Source organism: Narcine bancroftii, chromosome 7 (genome assembly GCF_036971445.1).
Source record: "Narcine bancroftii isolate sNarBan1 chromosome 7, sNarBan1.hap1, whole genome shotgun sequence".
In the NCBI taxonomy this organism is placed as follows: Eukaryota; Metazoa; Chordata; class Chondrichthyes; order Torpediniformes; family Narcinidae; genus Narcine; species Narcine bancroftii.
In genome coordinates, this window is record NC_091475.1 from 210608384 (window position 1) to 210628555 (window position 20172).

General features: G+C 47.3%; 1 protein-coding gene across 6 annotated transcripts in view; it reads left to right on the forward strand.

The window, feature by feature from the left end:
* Nucleotides 1–20172, forward strand: part of slco2b1 (solute carrier organic anion transporter family, member 2B1) — a 105214-nt gene that overhangs the window by 61181 nt on the left and 23861 nt on the right. For all 6 annotated transcript variants that reach the window (XR_011342359.1, XR_011342360.1, XM_069892168.1 and 3 more), the window contains 3 exons: nt 3925–4055; nt 13977–14085; nt 19903–20067. Coding sequence is in view for 4 of the 6 variants with exons in the window: in XM_069892168.1 (XP_069748269.1) it covers nt 3925–4055; nt 13977–14085; nt 19903–20067 (405 nt within the window). In the remaining 2 variants the exon portion in view is untranslated. The remainder of the gene's footprint in view (nt 1–3924; nt 4056–13976; nt 14086–19902; nt 20068–20172) is intronic.

A 20172-nucleotide genomic window follows, 5' to 3' on the forward strand; every position in this document is an offset into this window, starting at 1 on the left:
TTCAAACAAAGATTCAAGCTGTATCTGCAAGCTATTGGACTCCATAGCAAACCTGATGCACAGAAGATTGCACTGCTACTTACCGTGCTGGGACATCAAGCACTAGGTGTGAAGGAAATCACCTTTTTGGGAGATAAATGGTCAGAGGCAGGTGTGGAGACAGACAAGAGCAAGGTGAAAGAAATTCTAGAGATGTCCAAACCTGTCTTCCAAAACAATGTACCTAAGGAAGTTGTTATAGAACAAGTGTGAATTCAAGTGGACAGACAACCATGAGGAAGAATGGGGATGACTGAAGACCATTCTAACTACAGAATTAGTACTTTTGACATTCTTTGATGCATCCAGAAAGACAAAAATATCCATGGACATTTGTAGATGCCATACTACTTCAGGCTGTGGGAGAAGATTGGAGGCCAGTAGTACATGCATCAAGGACGATGACAACATCTGAATGTTGATATGCACAGATTGAGAAAGAGTATCTAGGTCTAGTCTAGTCTATGGTCTGGAGAAATTCCACAGTTATGTGTATGGTCGTTCAACATTAGTGACAGAGATGGAACAAGCCATTAATAGTCATAATCAAGAAAAATCTCAGTGAAATGTCACTGACAATCAAAGCCTGATGATGAAGCTACAACATTATGACTTTGAATTGTGTACACACCAGGGAAACTTATTGTGTTAGCTGATGCATTATCCAGGGCAACGACACAGAGTGAAGCACACAATGAGAGTTCCTCAAAGACCGATGTGAATCTCCATGTGAATCTGATCACTGAATCTCTTTCCATATCTGACATGAAATCCAAGCAGATCACAGCTGAAACAGAAAAGGACACAGTTCTACAGAAGGTCACCAAGAATTTGAATGAAGGATGGCCTAGAGGTGGATGTCAGCCATACTACAACATCAGAGCTGAGCTGAGTGTTGTCAATAGACTTCTACTCAGACAGAGTAGAATTGTCATTGCTCAATCATTGTGACTAGAGATGCTGAAAAGGGTGTACGAGGGGCACCTAGGAATGGAAAAATGCAAGAGGAGGGCCAGAACTGCTGTTTATTGGCCAGGGATAAACGCTGATATTTGACAGGATGGTTTCCAGCTGTGTGACCTGTTTGAAACATCAAGCAAAGCAGGCAAAGGAACCCATGATCATAACTGACGTACCAGCAGGACCATGGCAGAAAGTTGGGACTGATCTGTTCCACATGGATGGAAAGAATTACCTGCTGGTAATTGACTTATTTATCAATCCATCCAGAGATTGCACTGGTTCTTAACATGCCTGCTGCTTGTGTGATCCAATATATGAAATCGATCTTTGCAAGACATGGAATTCCTCAAATTGTCTACAGTGACAATGGACGATGCTACAGCCGTGGAGAATTCCAAAAATGCAGGAGTATGATTTTCAACATGTGACTTCATGACCTCTGCATCCACAGTCAAATGGTAAAGCAGAGAAAGGAGTTCACATAATTAAACAGTTACTCAAGAAAGCACTACACAGTGGCTCCTTGAACATGGCATGTTACTCGCTGAGCTTCTGATTGGTCGCAGACCATGCACCACATTTCCCTACTCTGCAGATCCAAACAAGAACAGAGATGTTGAAGCTGTTGAACAGAAGCAAAAGCACCTGCAATGGAGACAAAAAGCAAACTATGACAAGTCAGCAAGAAGCTTGGGGCCACTGGGACAAGATGACAGCGAGATTCCAACACTTGGGACAAAAAGGCTGCTGCCTTGGAGAAAGTAAATGCAAGATCTTACACTGGAAGAACAGAGGACAGTCAAATATTGAGAAGGAATCGAAAGAGCCTGCTGAAAATGCAAGAGACATTTCAGGAACAGAAAAATACAGAAGCTCCAGCCTGCACAACAATAGAGGAAACACCACAGTGCTGGACAGTAGTGGACCAGCAGAACTGACTCAAGTACCTGTGTTAAGAAGATCCACACGCGTTAACGAAGCACCTGACCGACTGAATCTCTAAAAGATAAAGAACTGCACACTTACAAAGTTTATGCTGCTGATATTGTGTTTATGTTTGTATTGAACGTTAAATTGAAATGAATACTGTATTAGTTCTCAAGGAAAGGGATAGAGGGCTAGTGATACTCCTGACCTCTAGAGGGAGTCGGAGACTAATTTGTTGCCTCTCGGTTGGATTCAATATGGATGCCTCCACACGGTCATAAATCCTAAGGCTAATAAAGTATAATTGTTTTAAAAGACCCCAAGTTTCTCAAAAGAAGCATCACACCCACAGTCTCCACTGCTTAAATATTTAAATTTATTTTAAATTTCAACTTTTAATTCAGACATACAGCACGGTAACAGGCTAGTTTTGCCCACGAGTCCGTGCCTACACCAAATTAACCTACAATCACCACCCCCTGTACACTTTGAATGGTGGGAGGGAACCAGAGATCCCAGGGAAAACCCACGCAGACACAGGGAGAACATACAGCAGCTCAGGGTTCGAGTCTGATCCCGATCGCTGGTGCCGTAAAGACGTCGCGCTAACCGTGCGACCTCTAAAATCTACCTCCACAAGGACTTGTATTTCTACAGAGAGAGACAAATGAGCTGTTACAGAAGTTATGATGACAACATGGAATAAAACTACATGTAGACATTGATTACAATTTTTATTAAAACCTTTGTTTTGTCTGATTGTAAGAAAAGGCATTATTAACCACAGCTAAGGCTACAGCTCAGTTTCCAGATGATAATTCCAGACGCTGTGTTAAAATGGGCTGTTTGATAACCAGAACCAAGATCATTGCACCATAGAAAATAGGCCTCATCAGCCCTTTTAGTCTGTGTGGAACCATTTTTCATTCGAGATTTCTTTGTCACGTACAGAATGTGTAACACGACATGAAACTGACTCTGCCTGTGCCATAAGGCATACAAAAATTGCCATTTGGGCAGCATGTTTGGCGTAGTGGTTAGCACAACACCGTTACAGCAACTGCGATCGGGACCGGAGTTCGAATCCCGCACTGTCTGTAAAGAGTTTGGAGGTTCTCCCTGTGTCTGTGTGGGTTTTCCCTGGAGGCTTTGGTGTCCTCCCAACTTTCAAAGCGTACCGGGGTTTGGAGGTGAATTGGGTGATAGACTGAATACGACTGAGATCGTCTGATCTCGGAAGCTAAGCCGGCTCAGGCCTGGTCAGTACTTGGAGGGGAGACCGCCTAGGGACACCAAATGCTGTAGGTTTCTGTGAGGGGTGCTGGAAAAAGGGGCGACTCTCTGTCTGCCTTACGGTAGACGAAGTTAAAGAATTTCATATATGTTACATTCTAAATGTAGTATTACATGACAATAATTGAACCTTTACCATTGGGTTTGTGGGCCGAAATGGTCTGTAACTGTGCTGTGTCTAAATAAATTTAAATTAGTGTCGCCAGGCGCCCCTTACGATAAGAGAGAAAGAGAAACAAAAGAGAGTCCTTCCTGCCCTCAGTATCCTCTTGAATCCTGGCTCTGATGCCTGGTTCTCATGAGCCGGTCTACAGCAGCCTGTACTGGTCCATCATCTGCTGAGGCCCCTCTCTGGTTCATTGCCATGGCATTCTTTCCCTGTAGGATTGTCTCATCTATTTCTCCTTCTCCATGGTAGTGGGGGAGGGTGCCCTCCTTTCCGCTGCCCTGCGCCGGCCTGCTGCTCCCCCAGAGTGCGCAACCCCTCGTGGCCGCTACTGAGCATGGGCACCGTCATTTTGGGCAATTGCAGGACTCTCATTTAAAAGCCCCATGGGTTCCTTTATCACGGGAAAACTCCTTGCAGACAGTGCCGGATTCGAGCACGGGTTGTTGGCACTGTAATAACCGTCGTGCTTACCGCTACGTGATCCGTGCCACTCAAGTTACCTGTGCTGATTCTGTGCTTTCTCTGTGTTGTAGGGGAGATTGATTTGGAGTTCGGGGATCCTCGCTGGCTGGGCGCCTGGTGGTTGGGCTTTCTGATAGCCGGCAGCTGCGTGCTGATCTTTTCCTTCCCCTACTTCTTCTTCCCAAGGGAGATGCCCAAGGAGGTGAGTCTGTGTGGGGCTTTAGAGTTCGGGGGTGGGGGGGGAGAGAGGACATGCGATATGTGCCCTGACCCACCTCCCCACCATCTCCCTTACCAACCCCTTTGGCAGAAGAAATAGACTATCATTAAGTTGGGGAGAAAATGTAAATTTCGGGGGTGCAAATGGAATTGGGAGTCCTCGTGCAGGATACCCAAAAGGTTAACCTCCAGGTTGAGTCAATGGTGAAGAAGGCAAATGCATTGCTGGTGTTCGTATCCAGAGGGATAGCACACAAGAGTATAAGAGCAGAGATGTAATGTTGAGACTCTGTAGGTCAGACCCATGTACAATGTTACAGAGGACCCAAAACCCAGCAGCAATCGATATTCACCAAGACAAATGGTTACTTAAACCAAAGTTGCTTTTAATTATCTTTAAACATGAAAACAATCACACTTTAACTTAACTAACCTAACTTAACCCCCTTCTAATTCTAAGCGCACTTGTGTGTATAAGTTCAGAAAAGTTCTTTGATTCACAGCCCAATCTCACTTCTCATTCCTCCAAATTCACTGGTTGCAGGCAATTTTTATACTGTGCACAGAATTTAACATTTATAAAGTTCACCAGGCTTTGGTGCTTGAAAGGTAAATGGTAACCGCTCAGGAAGGTTCTTGTTGGTTTTCAGAGATTTGTTGTTCCAGGACATCCACAACTGATGTACTTCCTTCAGCCACTCCAGTGTCTTGCTGACTAAACTTGCCCCCCTTCAGCATTTTCCAGATGATAACCTCTTTCTTTCAGGTCACCACCAAGTTCCTTTTTGTTTCCCTTATTCCAAGCGAGACGTTAGACAGCCAGTCCTCTCCTCTTGCATGAACCACAAAGGCTTTGACCAGGCCGTCTTACAACTGGGCTTTCCATAAGCTTACCAGTTTGTCCTGTTCCAGTCCCAGCTGGCTGTAACACTGTACAAGTGATCTCTATGTGTGTCTCTCTCTTATGGAGAGAAAAGCCTGTTTGACTCTCTCTGCTTGCAAAACCACATGATCCTCTTAGAACAACAAGTTCTCTTCCAGACAATCTGCGGCTCCAACGAGATCTTTCATCTGTTGCCTTTTGTAAACAACAATCCATTAATGAAGTCTCTTGGGCACTCTCCAAAGCTCTTGGAATAGCTATGGAGCCGATATGTCTAGCTCCAGTATTTTAAATAAAATCTGTTTTAAAGTGTTTGTATGTAACCTACTCTAACAAACCTTTCCCAATTTATCTCCCAAAAACATATCAATATACTCTGTCATAACAGTTTTAGATAAAGGGTGCACTGGTGTTGGAGAGGATTCAGAGAAAATTTACTAAAATTATACCAGGAATGAAAGGGTTAGCATTTGAGGAATGTTTGTCAGCTCTTGGTCTGTACTCGTTGGAGTACAGAAGGACAAGGGGGGGGATCTCATAGAGGCATTTCGAATGCTGTACGGCCTCGACAGAGTAGATTCGACAAGGTTGTTTCCCATGGCAGGGGAGACTCGGACAAGAGGCCACAACTTCAGGATAAAAGGGCATCAATTTAAAACAGAGATGCAGAAAGATTTGTTTACCTAGAGGATCGTGAGTCTGTGGAACTTGTTGCCACAGGCAGCCGTGGAAGTGAGGTCATTGGGTGTATTAAAGGCAGAGACTTGCAGGTATTTGATCAGTCAGGGCATCAAGGGTTACAGGGAGAAGGGCGGGGAGAGAGGTTGGGGAGATGAATCACCTCATGATAGATGGCAGAGCAGACTTGATGGGGTGATTGGCCACTTCTGCTCTTGCATCTTGTGGTCTTGTAAAACAATCCAAAATGCTGCAGATGCCAGAAAACAAAGAGAATATGTTGGAAACAATCAAGAGGTCTGTCAGCGTCTGAGGAGAGAGAGAAGAATGATTAGCATTTCAGACCTGTGAGCCTTCATCTGAACTGGGAAATGGAGAAATATGCTGGTTTAAATAGCAGAAAAGGTGGATCAACAAAGAGAATATCTGTTATAGGGTGTTATAAAGATATTATTGCCTCATAAAACTAATCCATATCAACCAAGTTACCATAAGACCAGAATACATTGGATCAGAAATAGGCTGTTCAGCCCATTGAGTCTGCCCCGCTATTTAATTATGAGCTGATTCATTTCCCCACTCATCCCCTCTGCCCAGCCTTTTCCCATGACCTTTGATGCTCTGGCTAATCAAGAACCTGCCTTAAATACACACAATGACCCGGCCTCCACAACCTTCTGCAGCAACAAATTTCACAGATTCACCACCCTCTGGTTGAAGAAATTCCTCCTCATCTCTGATTTAAGAGGACGCCCTTCAATCCTAAAGTTGTGCCCTATTGTCCTAGACTCTCCCACTGTGGGGAACAACCTTTCCCCATCTGTCTATCTATCCCAGAGGCTCTCAACCTTTTTCCTCCCACTCCCATCCCATTTTAAGCAATCCCTATGCCATTGGTGCTCTGTGATTAGTAAGGGATTGCTTAAGGTGGGATATGGGTGGGAAGGGAAGGTTGAGAATCGCTGCTCTAGACCCAATTGTTACTGAAATATTTTGCTGGAGAAAAATGGTCATTGGCCCATTTCCTTTGGAGTTCTGAAACCGTGCACATAACGAGTCCGTGAGGGACGATTAAAGCAGTTCTCAACCTTCCCTTCCCACTCTCATCCCACCTTAAGCAATCCCTTACTAATCACGGAGCACTGATGGCCTAGGGATTACTTAAAGTGGGGTGTGAGTGGAAAGAAAAAGGTTGAGAATCACTGATTCACGCCTTTGAACAGTTGAAATGTTTCAATTGGACCCTCCTCATTTTCCAAAATTTCAACGAGAACAGGCCAAGAGCTGTTCAATGATCCTCATATGATAACATTTTCATCCTCGTGAACCTCCTCTGAACCCTCTCCAACGTCAGCACATCCTTTCTTCAATGAGGAGCCCAAAACCATTCACAATCCTCCACATGAGGCCTCACCAGGGCCTCAACATCACATCCCTGCTCTTAGATTCTACTCCTCTTGAAATGAACGCCGACATCACATTTGCCGCCTTCACCACTGACTCAACCTGCAAGTTCACCTTCAGACTGTCCTGCACGAGGACTCTCAGGGCCCTTGGCATCTGGTGATTTTTAATTTTCTCCCCATTTAGAAGATAGTCTGCCTGTTTATTTTTTTGTACCAAACATTGCAAAATAATATTTCATTTGACACTTCTCTGCCCATTCTCCTAATCTGCCTGCCCACCCCCCCCCCCCCTGTGTTTCCTCGACACTACCTGCTACCCCACCTACCTTCTGCAAACTTGGCCTCAAACCATTCATTCCATCAAAAAGAAGCAGCCCCAACCCCAACCCCCGTGGCGACACCACGAGCAACCTGCAGCGAACCTGAATATCCTGCCAGTATTTGGACTCTGCTTCCTGCCAATCAGCTGGTGCTCTGACCTGAGCTGTCCCCTTTATGCCTACGGACAGTCCATATCTCTCTAAACCTCTCCTATCCAGGTATCTGTCCAAATATCTTTAATTGCTGCAGTTGTACCATCTCTACCACTTCCTCTTGCAACTCGATCCACACCTCCAACCCCCCCACCATGTGAAGAAGGTGCCCTTCCGGTCCCCTTTAAATCTTTCCTCTCTCACCTACGTCCTCCAAAAACCTCCCAAAGGTCCCCCCCTCAGCCTTCTTCACTCCAGAGGAATCAGTCCCAGCCTGTCCAGTAGCTTGAGACATCTCATTTTAGTGTGACTGTCATTTTTACAAACTGAGGGCTAGCATAACCTGCAGCCATTCACAACTGTGGAGAGAATGGAGTTGGCAACAATCAGGGACAGACTGTGTCCAAGGTTTACCCTCTTTACGAAGCCAAGGAGCACTTGTTGCTTTTGTCCAGGCAAGGATAGTCACGTGGAGAGACGGACGTAAAGGGACAGCACATTATGTGACCAGCAGATCATTTAAGTAGCACTTTGGAGCGGCAGCATCTGAAGGGGCTGTGCTGGAGTGGATCCATGTTGTAACGGACAATTTGCTCGTTTCTCCCTGTCGGGTGAAGTTGCCATCCCCACCGTGACCACAGAAAGGGTCAATTAGGGTACTAATTGGACTGACCCATGTGTGGGTTCTGGAAGTATTGTGAAAGTCGCTAGTTTTGGTTCCCCTACGAAAGGAGAAGGGGGCTGTGACGTCCGCTCGTCTGGCACTCGCTCTGGAGCTTGTGAGTTTGCAAGAATCTCTCTCATCTCATTCGCAATCACTTCTTGGCATCAGTTTAACCACCTTCGTGTCAACACCGGATTTCCCTCTTTTGTTCGGACATCTCTCGCGTCCCCCCACGCTTTGATTAAGGGCTCCAGCCCGAAACGTTGGTGCCGTATCTTCACCTTTGCTGAGTTTCTCCAGCATTTGTGTGTTTTTTCACTTGAAACAAGTGTCAACAGAATCCTGTGTTTTACCCAGGATTTCTAAGACTGATTTTGGAATAACTTTCCAGAATTGTGCCTAAGCTGTAATGGGTTCGAGTATTCCCTCCACCCCCCCCCCCCCCCACACACACACACACATTCGGATATAGTAGGAGTTAAGTTTAGATAAGGTGTTATAGTATTAATATTAAAAATATAATTTTAAAAATAACACTGTCTTGGTGATTTTCTATTGCTGCTGGTCTGTGACGTGACACCAGGCATTCCTTAAAACTCAAGCCCACCAATCCTGGCCACATGCTGAACCTTTCCTGCACCCTCTCTAGTCGAATCCTTCCTTGAATGTGATGAAGGGATGAAACTGCAACACCTGCAGGAATTGTGACTGTCGTAAAACCACAGAGATGCTGGAGGGAACTCAGCAGATCCCGCAGTGTCCATAGGAGGTCATTACCGATGTCGCGGGCCGGAGCCCTTCCTCGAGGTACGAGCAAAATGCAGTCAGGCGACTGAATGAAAAGGTTCGTGGAGGGAAGAAAGGGCAGGGAGAGGAGCACAGCTCAACAGGCATCGACCTCCAGTTTCCATTATCCTCCCATCCCCTTTTTCCCCAATGCCTTTTCTCATCCAGCGTGCACTCTCTCGCTCTCCCCCCCATCTCCTTTCCCCCCAGCTCTGCATTCATAGAACCACCCCTCTCCCCAATCAATTCTCACCTGTCCTCTCCAGCCCTCCCATCCGTGTCCAGTTATCACCCTTTGCCTGTTGGCCTGCACTCCTCCCCACTTCCCCTCCTACCTTCCCCTTCTTCCCTCCTCCCCCTGCCTTTTAATTCAGGTGCCTGCCTGCTTTTTGCTTATACCTTGAAGAAGAGCTCAGGCCTGAAACATCGGTGATATATCTTTACCTCCTATGGACAAAGTTCAGATTTATTGTCCGAGTACATTAATAACATTGCATACAACCCTGCAATTCTTTCTCTTGCGGGCCAGGCAGAATTTCTACTTATTGGGAGTGCAAAATAGACTATACAGGTAGTCCTCGGGTTACAAACGTCTGATTTATGGACAGCTCGTACTTGCGAACGGACTGCGCGCCACTTCAACGGTTGGTTGGTCCAAGGAAGGAGAACACTGTCTGCCATTTTAAGTCAGATCATGGTTATTTACCCCTGTAACCAGGCCTCCAGAGCTCTGTACAAACCTCCCTTGATGCCTACTTCAAGAAATTTGTCTGACTGGCGCTAAAATGAACTTGTGTACCTGCTCCGACTTAGCTACTAATTCGACTTAAAGACAGACCTAGGAATGGATTTCATTCGTAACCCGGGGACAGCCTGTATGCAAGAAAGGATACGTTTACAAAAGAGAGAATATAAACAAGAAAGAAGAGAAAACAAACTGTAATATTTATTTTAAAAATCGATTTTAGATATATATATATATAATGTGCAGAGTCCTTAAATGAGTTTTTATGTTTTCGCTCAATGAGGGTGTTAACGATTACACAGATGCATTGATTAATTTAATTTAATAATCTTAACATTCCAGGCCCTTCGGCCCTCGACGTCGTGCTGACCCATATAAACCTGCTCAACAATCTAACCCTTCCCTCCCTCACACCCATAAACCTCTCTTTTTCTTGCATCTGGTCGAAGAGCCTTTTAAATCTCCCTATTGCACCAGCCTGCATCACCATCTCAATCGTTTTAAAAAGTGTGTGTGTAAAAATAATCACTCACACCTGACGTCTCCCCTCACCTCCTACAGAGGCTGTCTGGTGTTTGCTACTGTTGCGCCCAGGAGAAAGATGCTGGCTGTCCACCCTATCTTATTTTACTGCTTGTATTTTCACTGTTAATTACTGTTCCGTGCTCCCTGCCTCTAACGGCATGGAAACGTGAAAGTAAATCTGAAAACGTGAATTAATATTACAACCCATGCTGGAAATGCCCTTGTTCCAAACTCCTTCATCCCGTGAGTCCTGCATTTCAACTCTTTCAAGATCAATCAATCCACCCAGGTTTCTCGGAAGGAAGGAGAGTGTAAGGATTCTTTTCAGAATCTTCTACTGCTTTGTGCTCCTCTGAGCTCCACATATTCTTCCTGGGATATGGTGAGCTGTATCAAGATGCCTCTGGTGTCAATATTCTGCAGCTGCTCACCACAAGAAGGTGTGAGGCGCTCCTTCCATCCGAGAGCCTGCAGGCCCCCTTTGGGCAAGTGGTAGCCTCCCAAAAAGGGTCACATGAGGCCATGGATTGCAGATGGTGGATGGTTAGAATTTAGGGTTTTAAAACTAAAAACGCCAAGCGGATGAATCTGCTGATCGGTGGCCAGGGTTTCCCGACCAGTGCGGACACTGCAACTGAAGAAGGCAACGGGAAACCACTTCAGTATTTTTCCCCCTTGTATAATCATGAACTCAACATCGACTGCAGTCTCAGCTCAAAGATGGAGCCTTCACCGAAGGAGAACAGGGGAGGCAACATCTGCAGCCCGGAGGATCAGAGACCGTGATAGATGGAGAGACTTAATCGCCCACGCCGAATGGCGAGGCACCTGAATGATGATCAAGATGCAGTGCAAACCAATCAGGGCGAGGCTACCGGCCACCATCACGTCCACCTTCTACAGGAGCTCTATCGAGAGCATCCTGGCCGGCTGCACCAAAGGTTGCTGTGGAGAAATCAATTGGAGGTCAATCCACAGGTTCAGAAGAGCACCAGAGAGGATCACTGGGGTCTCTCCCCCCACCCCCCACCACCATCAACGTGATCTACCGGGATTGTTGCGCGAAAAATCATCCACCCCGTACACAGCATCTTCCAGCTGCCCCCGTCGGGGAAGAGAGGATGTCAGAGCCAGCCCCATGAGGCTTCTTCCCATGGGCAGTGAGAACGCTGAACAATTTATTGATGCTCAGAAAAATCCTCCATGACTCCACTATTTATTTAACAATAATATTTATTCAATGTAATATTTGTGTGTACGAAGGGTGCATATGCGTCATTTGTTTGTATGTGTGTTATGTCTGCGAGTGATTTTGCAGTGTCCTGGAGAACGCAGTTTCGTCAGGTTGTACAATCAGATGAAAAGTGCCCTTGAACTTGGGATGCTTGGATGCATTACATAATTATGAAGGGCAGAAAAATGGAATGGGTCCCTGCACTCTGGGACCCTCTCGTTGACAAAAAGGCATTGGGATGGAGGGATTACAATGTAATCAGGTGCGTAAAAGCTATTCAGAGGCCAGCGACCCGGGTTCGAATCAGCATTTTCTTCAAGAAGTTTGTACGCTCTCCCCGTGACCTGTGTGGTTTTCCCTCGGGTGCTCCATTTTCCTCCCACCCTCCAAAATCATAAAGGGTTGGTAGGTCGATAAGGAGTGACTGGGTGGCATGGATTTCAACGGCTGGGATCAGCTTCTACTGTGTTGTCAATCGTTTTAAAAAGTAAAATTTCACGGAATGGTGGACGGGACTCTAAAGCATGTGGTCCTCAACCTTCCCTTCCCACTCACATCCCACTTTAAGTAATCCCTCTGCCATCGGTGCTCTGTGATTAGTAAGGTGGGATGTGGGTGGAAAGAAAATGTTTGAGAACCACTGTTTTAATCGTCCCTCATGGACTCATTATGTGCACCGTTTCAGAACTCCAAAGGAAATGGACCCATGACCATTTTTCTCAAGCAAAATATTTCAGTCACAATTGAGTCTAGAGCAGTGATTCTCAATCTTCCCTTTCCACCCAGATCCCACCTTAAGCAATCGTTGGCTAATCACAGAGCTCCGATGGCGTAGGGATTACTTAAAGTGGGATGTGAGTGGGAAGAAAAAGGTTGAGAACCACTGATCTATGCCTTTCAACAGTTGAAATGTTTCGATTAGACCTCCTCATTCTCCTAAATTTCAAAAAGTGCAGGCCAAGAGCTGTTCAATGATCCTCATATGATGACTCTTTCCTCCTTGTGACCTTCTCTGAACCACCTCCAATGTCAGCACATCCTTTCTTAAACTGCTCCAATACCCCAAGTGAGGTCTCACCAGCGCCTTATAAAGCCTCAACATCACATCCCTGCACTTGTGTTCAGTTCCTCTTGAAATGAACGCCATCATCACATTTTCCTTCTTCACCACCAACTCAACCTGTAAGTTCACCTTCAGGCCGTCCTGCACGAGGACTCCCAGGTCCCTTCGCATCTGGGGATTTTCGATCTGTGGCAGTTATGCTCAATGCTTCAACTTTTCACACGTGGTATCTGGCAAGAGCAATGTCTTTTGCCCAACCCAAACAGCCTGTGAGAAAGTGGGAGCACGAGCCTTCTCGAACCATGATTCACCGGGATGGGTCAATAAGTTTGTAGATGTCACGAAGGCTGGAGGTGTTGTGGATAGTTTAGAAGGTGGTCAGGGTTACAATGGGATAGAGACATGATGTAGAGTTTGGCGGAGAAGTGGCAGGCAGAGTTCAATCCAGAAAATGGTGACGTTATACACTTTGGAAGGTCAAACGTGAAGGCAGAGTACATGGTCAATGGCAGGATTCAACAGTGTGGAGGAATTGAAACATCTTGGGATTAAGAAGACGTACAATATGTTGGCCTATAGTAGTTGGGGGATTGAACTGAAGAGTCATGAGATCATGTTGCAACTCTATAAAACTCTGGTGCGACCACACACGATCAGTTCTCGTCACCTCATGGCAGGAAGGTTGTGGAAGCTTTGGAGAGGGCGCAGAGGAGATTGAACAGGATGTTGCCTGGATTGGAAAACATGTCGTATGAAGTGAAATTGACAGAGCTTTGGAGTGACAAAGGCTGAGAGGGGACTTAATGGAGGTGCATAAGATTATGAGGGGCTTAGATAGGGTGGACAGTCAGCATCTTTCTCCCGGGGTGACAGTTGCAAATTCCAGAGGTAATCCGTTTAAAGCGAGGGAGGAAAGTCCAGATGGGGTGTCAAGGATAAGTTTGTTTTACACAGAGAGTGGTGGGGGCCTGGAATGCGTTGCCAGGGGAGATTTTAAAAAAACTCTTAGACAGGCACATAGATGCAAGAAAAATAGAGGCTTATGGACGTGATGTAGGGAAGGTTTAGAGAGTTGAGTCAGCTTGTACACGTCATAGGCCGGAGGGCCTGTACTGTGCTGGAATATTCAATGTTCTCTGTTCAATGTTATCGGAACTGGAGGGAGTGAGTTATTTGGAGAGTCTGGCACGTGTTTGGGATGTGGGATGATTTGAATCTGGGTGACTGCGTTGGGCTAAGTGCGCCTTCACAATCCTGTTGGATGAGATGGCGAAAATTCACGGTGGGGGTTGGGGCAGGTCGGCGGCGGGGGGGGGTGCGGGGAGTGAAGATGTGATGTGACTAACCCTGCCCTCAGTGGACAGCAGAACGGGACAAGCTTTTGCACATAATTGATGCGCTGGGATGCTTGAATGAATGACTGTTCTTGCCCCTCTTTGTGTCCTAGGGTACCAAAGGTCACAGAACTGAAGGCAATTTGGAAAAAAACTTGGAGGAGCTAAAAGCCAAAGAGGACAATGCATTGCAGAAAATGTCACTGCTGCAGTTCATCAAAAGTAGGCATCGCTGAAATCCACCCTGCCTTCTTGAATGTTCAAGATTCAAGATCCCGTTTGTCGACAAGTGCACAAGTCATTCATGATTGGTTGGCGCGGGTTCGAATCCGGCGAAGTTGTAAGCTGCAATGTGATCTCATGACTCTCAAGCTCAATCCCCTGACTAATGTAGGCCAGTATGCCATACACCTTCTTAACCCAACCTTGAGCGGCAACTTTGAGGGATCTAGGGACCTAGACCCCAAGATCTCTCTATTCCTCCACACTGTGTGAGCTTCTTCCAGGTGCTCTGGTTTCCTCCCACACTCCAAAGTCATATGGGGTTGGTTTAATGAGACTATTTGGGTGGCAAGGGATCATGGGCCGGAATGACAGTACTGTATGTCTAAATCAAAAAAAAACAATATACTCAGCAGGTCAGGATTCTTGTAGTAAAACATGAAAGGGAATCCCCGGGTTACAAACGAGATCCGTTCCTCCGTCTAACTTTAAGTGGATTTGTAGGTAAGTCGGAACAGGAACATACGGTTTGTATTTAGCGTCAGACCGTCAAATGTTTGTCTTAGGATGGCTGGGTAAGTGGGAGGAAGGAGAACTGGAAATACTGGAAAGGGAGAGGGGAAAATAAAACAAGCAGGTCAGCAGGAGGGAGGGAAGTCGATGTTAATGCCACCACAGTGGTTCTTAACCTTCCCACTCACATCCCACTTTAATCCCAATGCCATCGGTGCTCTGTGATTAGTAAGGGATTGCTTAAGGTGGGATGTGAGTGGGAAGGGAAGGTTGAGAATCACTGCTCTAGACCCAATTGTGACTGAAATATTTTGCTTGAGAAAAATTGTCATTGACCCATTTCCTTTAGAGTTCTGAAACCATGCACATAACGAGTCAATGAGGGACAATTAAAGCAAACTTTTTCTTTCCACTTCCATAACATCTTAAGCAATCCCTTACTAATCACAGAGCACCGATGGCGGAGGGATTATTTAAAGTGGGATGAGAGTGGAAAGAAAAAGGTTGAGAACCACTGGGAGGGTGCCCGACGGAAAATAATGGTTTGGGTGGGATAGTGGACTGGCATGTGAGACCTGGAAAATTGAAATAGTTGGCTACTGGGTTGTCTCTGTTAATGCAGCGGAGGTACTCAGCCAAGTCTCCCAGACTGCGACCCGTCGCTCCGATGCAGGGAAGGCCACAAAAGGAGCACTGGACGCAGTAAATCAGTCCTGTAGGTACACACGTGAAGTGTTGCTTCACTCTGACCAGTTGCGTTTCTCCAGCATTTTGTGCTTTTGCTTCAACCACAGTGTGTTCAGATTTTTGTGATTTACTTCTAAATAGTCTTTTACCCCGGGGAGGGGAATCGAAAACTAAAGGGCCTAGATTTAAAATGAGAGGAGAAAGGTTTAAAAGGGACGGGGGTTGGGGGTGGGGGGTGGTGTTTCTCGTGTGCCTGAAACACTCGGGTGGATGTGTGGAACGAGCTGCCAGAGGAAGTGTAATGACTGAAAGATTTTTGGACAGGTATATGGATAGAAAAGGCTCAAAGGGATACAGAGAAAATGCAGGTGAGTGGGACAAGTTTGGTCTTGTTGATTTCAAGCTGTGGAATTCTGTGACTTGATACACATGCATACAAAATGGGCTAATACTAAGTCCCCTGAGGACAGTTATGGCAGAACTGGGCAGGCCTGTTCTTGCTGTTGCTTGGCCAGCCTGTTTTCCATTGTTGAGTTGGATTTGTTCACCACTTGAATTCAGCACAAACTTTCCTTTCTCACTCTGCACAGCTGGGCCAGGCGCGCACCTGCCTGCAGCCCAACAACCTTCGCCTTGCGCTTTTCCCCCATTAGTCGGTTGCGGTCAGCGTTGGCCTCCGTGGAGAACAGGGGCCACCAAACGCAGATTTGCTTACCCCTCTGTAGAGCACTGAGACACCCCAGGGGACAGCACGGTTAGCGTAACGGCTTACCCTATTACTGCAAAGGCCCAGAAAAGCTGGCGTCCGTAGGAGGTAAAGAGAAATAACCGACGTGGGCCCTTCTTCGGGCTGCAGGACTGGCCGAGTTCCTCCGGCATTTTTTTTTTGTTTTTACTACAATCACAGTGTCTGCGGACTCTCATGTTTCACCATTACTGTGCCGGCGAGACCCGGGTTTGGCTTCGCCACTGTCTAAGGAGTTTGTACACTCTCCCCATGACCCGTGTGGGTTTTCCTCCAGGTGCTCCGGTTTCCTCCCATCCTCCAAAGATGCGCGAGGTTAATTGGTCACATGCGTGTATTTGGCCAGCACAGCCTCGCAGGCCAGAAGGGCCTGTTACCGTGCTGTATTGTTACAAAAAATTATCATGGGGAGGGGCACGGTTAAAGTGAATTCTCACAGTCTATTTCCCAGCGTAGATGATTCTAGAAACAGGTTTAAGGTGAGAGGGAAGAGATTTAAAGGGGAGCTGAGGGGCAACTTTTTCCACTCGAAGGTGGTCTATATCTGAAACGAGCTGCTGGAGGAAGGAGTAGAAATGGGAAGAATCACAACATTCACAGATGTGTGGATAGAAAAGGTTTCTATATGGATAGAAATATGCACTCATGGGACTGGGCCAGAATGCCATCTTGGTTCACATGGATGCAATGGGCCAAAGGGCCTCTTTTGGACTGTATGTCTCTGTCACTTTAATTTTTTGTCCGATGTCCATAGAATCTCTGAACACTACAGCAAAGAAACAGGCTCTTTGGCCCATCTAGTCTGTGCTTAGCTATTATTCTGCAGAGACAGGGAGGGGTGTTGGGACCGGAAGAGGTTACGGAGATAGGAAGGAGTGAATGGACTGGGGTGGGGGTGGGGGAACAGATTTAGGGAGTGGGGGAACAGATTTAGGGAGTGGGGGAAGGGGTACAGATTTAGGGAGAGCTGTAGGGGCCAAGGGGATTGCTGAGATATGGAGGGTTGTAGAGGTTGGTATTTACAGAAATGGGAAGGGGTGTCAGGGTCCGGAGAAGGGTGCAGAGATGGGGAGGGGCATAGAGGCTGGAGGGCATTGGACCAATAGAGATGGGGAGAGGTTTAGGGGCTGGAGGGAGTTACAGAGATAGGGAGAGGTGTAGGGTCCGCAGGTGTTTCAGAGGCAAGGAGGGCTGTAGGGGGTCAGTGAATACAGAGATAGGGAGGGGTGTCAGGTACAGAGGTAGGGAGAGGTGTAGGGGCTGGAGGGGGTTACAGAAATAGTGAGAGGTATAGGGACTGAGGGTGTTTCAGAGACAAGGAGGGCTGTAGGGGATCAGTGAATACAGAGGTAGGGAGGGTGTAGGGGATGAAGGGAATTACAAAAATAGAGGAGTATAGGGACTGGAGTGGGTTACAGAGACAGGAAAGATGTAGAGGGTGGGGGTTGCAGAGGTAGGGACAAGAGTGTAGGATCATCCTTTAAATGGATACCAAGGAACTTTGCGGTCTTCACTCTCCGTGTTGGAACCATTAACATATAGTGAGTGGGGAGTGATCGACTTTCGTCCTCCTGAAGACAACAATCATCTTCTTTGTTTTGTCCACGTTGAGCCTCCGGTTGTTGTTCTTGCACCTCGTCTCTGGGAACTAACTCATCGACGTTGCCGATAAGGCCGTGGACTGTGTGTCATCTGGAAATTTGATGAGCCTGTAAGTGATAAATCTGGCAGTGCAGTCGTGAGTCGGCAGCGTGAACGGGCGCACAGCCCGGAGGGGGGCCGCTGTTCAACATGACGGGGCTTCGGGTTCTTTTCCTGTCCAACTCAAACGGACTGTGGTCTTTCGGTCAAGAAGTCAAGGATCCAGTTGGAGTGCGGTGACCCAGCGAGGACGGCCTCTGAGGTACGATCATGCTGATCGCCAAACTGAAGTCGATGAACAAGAGCCTGGCATGCGAGGCATCTTTATCTAAGTGGGGCAGGAGGCTCAGAGCTATTGCGCCATCCCTGGATCAGTTTGGCAGATAGGCAAACTGCAGTGGGTTTCATGTGCTCCATTCCCAGTCACTCTAAGCACTTCAATGATGGCGGTCAGTGCCACTGGACATCGCTCGAGGGCTGCCTTGGATCCTACGGGGACAGTAGACTGTTGGATTGAGATGTTGTTAGGATCTCCATCAGGCGGGCTGCAGCACCAAACAGATATGTTATCTGGTCTTGCTGTTCTGCGTAGGTCCGCCCGGGACAGGATCCTCCTCCCCTCAGCTGCGGCTATGAAGGGTCCCTGTTCCTCTGTGAGGAGACGAGGCTTTAGACATACAGCACGGTAATGGGCCACTTCGGACCACCAGCTCTGGTGCCCAGTTGACCTACCCCTCCCCTAGACGTTTTTTTGAACGGTGGGAGGAACCGGAGGAATCTCGCGCACAGCCACAGGGAGAAAGCTTTCATTAATGTCACATGGTTTTTCTCCTCGAACCCCATCAGGACGTGAGACACCTTGTTATTGACCTGCAGGGTTGTCCAGATATATTGGATACAGGTGTTGACCTTATGGGCATGAGCCCATCTCATGAAAAGGCAGAATCAGGAGATATCAGAAAGTCTCAGAATTCAAACAACGGGGGAGGAATCCAGACCAACAAAAGGTGTTAATTGGATGTGATAAGGGGCCAGGTAGAATTCTTCATGTCTGTAAGAAAGGAGACAGGGAATGGAGAGACAATGGGCCTTTAACAAAAGCCAGAGAAGTCAAAATTACTGCCATCTGGTTGGAGGGCGATCAGCCACCTCCAATTTTCAGGTGGTCTCGGTCTGATGGTGCATGAGACCATGGTCAGACGTGGGCAAGGGAATGGGACGGGGAATTGAAATGGGTGGTCACTGGGAGATTCCCACTATCGCAGCGGACAGAGCCGAGGTGCTCAACGAAGTGATCTCCCGGTCTCCGCCCAGTCTCTCCGACGTAGGGGAGACCACAATGGGAGCACCTCACCTGCTTTTGTTAAACCCCACCCACCCCCCATCATTCTCCATTCCCACTCATGATAAATTCTACCTCATCCCTTATCATATCCAATTAACACATTTTGTTAGTCTGGATTTTGTTAGTTGTGCTCCCCCACCGAGAGGTTGCCACCTGACCAGGTTCATTCTCCTCTCGTCAGCTGGTCCACAGACTGTATCAAAAATCCTACCTGAATACACCAGAAAAATTCGGCCCCATCTATCCCCTTGCAGTCAGTAGGTGCCAGTCAATATTAGGGAAGTTGAAATCACACCATTATAGATAGAATAAATAATGGAGGGTCAGTGTGAACAGTTCCTTTGGTTGTTCAGCATTCTCACTGTCCGCGGGAAGAAGCTGTTCCTCAGCCTGGCGGTGCTGGCTCTGATCCTCCTGTATCTCATTCCCAACGGGAGCGGCTGAAGAACACTGTGTGCAGGATGGAAGGAGTGCTTGATTTTGCGTGCCCGCTTCAGACAACGATCCCAGTAGATCACATCGACGGGGGAGGAGGGTGACCCCAGTGATCCTCTCTTCCACTCTTATGGTCCTGTGGATTGACCTCCAATCCATTTCTCTGCAGCAACCGTACCCACACGGTGATGCAGTAGGTTGACATGATGCCTTCCCAATTACCTCCAAGATTCTAACCTTTATTTCTCCCATTTCTTTCCCCCTCCCTCCTGAACGAACCCATCACCTTCCAGCCCATGCCCCTCCCCCACCCCCAGCCCATTTAATTGGGATTCTTCTGCCCTGCGTGTCCTGATGAAGTGATTCCGGTATGAAAAGTTGACAGTCAATTGCCTTCCGTGGGTGCTGCCCAACCCGCTGAGTTCCTCCCGTTCTCTGTGCATTGCTGCAGGCTTCCCTCGGATCCTGGTGAGGACATTGAGGAGTTGGGTTTACCTGACGGTGGTGCTGGCGCAGGTATGTTTGTCGGCCCTGATGTCAGGGCTGACGGTCTTCATCAGCAAGTTCCTCGAGCAACAGTTCTCTGTGACAGCCTCCTTCGCCAACCTGTTAATCGGTGAGCACCTCGGATGGGGTGGGGGGGGCAAGAGGGGGTGGTGGGTGGGATATTCTCACTTCTCATCCGTCCTTCACCCACCCCCCTTCCCTTCCCATTGTTGGC